General features: G+C 33.6%; 1 protein-coding gene across 1 annotated transcript in view; it reads left to right on the top strand.

Moving 5' to 3' along the window:
* Window positions 1-245: 245 nt before the first annotated feature.
* LOC106309136 overlaps window positions 246-960 on the top strand; it is a 1406-nt gene continuing 691 nt past the window's right edge. Inside the window, exons 1-3 of the mRNA XM_013746203.1 lie at window positions 246-380; window positions 490-689; window positions 825-878. Of these exons, the coding sequence (XP_013601657.1) occupies window positions 246-380; window positions 490-689; window positions 825-878 (389 nt within the window). The remainder of the gene's footprint in view (window positions 381-489; window positions 690-824; window positions 879-960) is intronic.

The following is a 960-nucleotide window of genomic DNA, read 5'->3' as shown; positions in this document are numbered from 1 at the left end:
GATGCGAACAACAATATATCTAAACTGAATTTCGAAAATTTTGATATCTAACTCTTTAATCCCGTAAAATATGCCTTCATATTTTGCAACAATTTTTTTAACTAAAAAACAATATTTTATCCTTCTCCCTAATCATTTCCATCGCCATCCCTCTTTTATAAATATCGTTCCTACCATCTACTCTTAACAACCTTCCTAAAATCTGAGTTTACAAACTTAATCTAATTCAGCAGTTACCTTTAAGCATGGAACTCACGCCTTTGGCTGCCATCCTACCATACAAGTCCGAATGGCGTGTTGAAGTTAAGGTGCTCCATACCTGGAAGCATTACACCAAACTTTCAGGAGAAACATTGGAGATCATTTTGTCTGATGTACATGTAAGACTCATAACTTAGCTATCCATTAATCTATTGTTTTCTCTTCATTTTTAACTAATAGATATATCCAAATCTACTATCTAACTCGCTGCTCTTTGTTATTTTGAAGGGAACAAAAATTCTTGCCTCATGTAAGAAGACATACTTTGAAAAGTTTGCCAAGAAAGTACCTGTTGGATCATGGAGAAGCATTGAAAATTTCTCCATCAATAACCCCGGTGTGACCTACAGACCAACCAATCATCAATACAAGATCAATTTCATCTATGGCACTGATATCACTCCGTCTAACCTGCAAAACGACAGCATGTTTCTCAGTTTGGTTGATTTCCAAACTATTCAACAGGGAGTAGAAGATGAAAACATCTTAATTGGTAATTATTGATATTTTAAGTTGACAAAATTTGATAGATTCATTTTTTTAATTGAATTTTTAACTTTCAGATGTTATTTGAGAAGTGGCGGATTTGGAACATCTTCAAACAGTTCTGTGCTCGGGTAAAGAAAGAAAGAAAATAGAGTTCAGTTTAACAGACCTTGAGTAAGTCATCCCTATTGTTTTTTCCTTATATCATTTTTA

Source organism: Brassica oleracea, chromosome C8 (genome assembly GCF_000695525.1).
Source record: "Brassica oleracea var. oleracea cultivar TO1000 chromosome C8, BOL, whole genome shotgun sequence".
Taxonomy (NCBI): domain Eukaryota; kingdom Viridiplantae; phylum Streptophyta; class Magnoliopsida; order Brassicales; family Brassicaceae; genus Brassica; species Brassica oleracea.
This window is presented reverse-complemented; position numbering and strand designations above follow the sequence as displayed.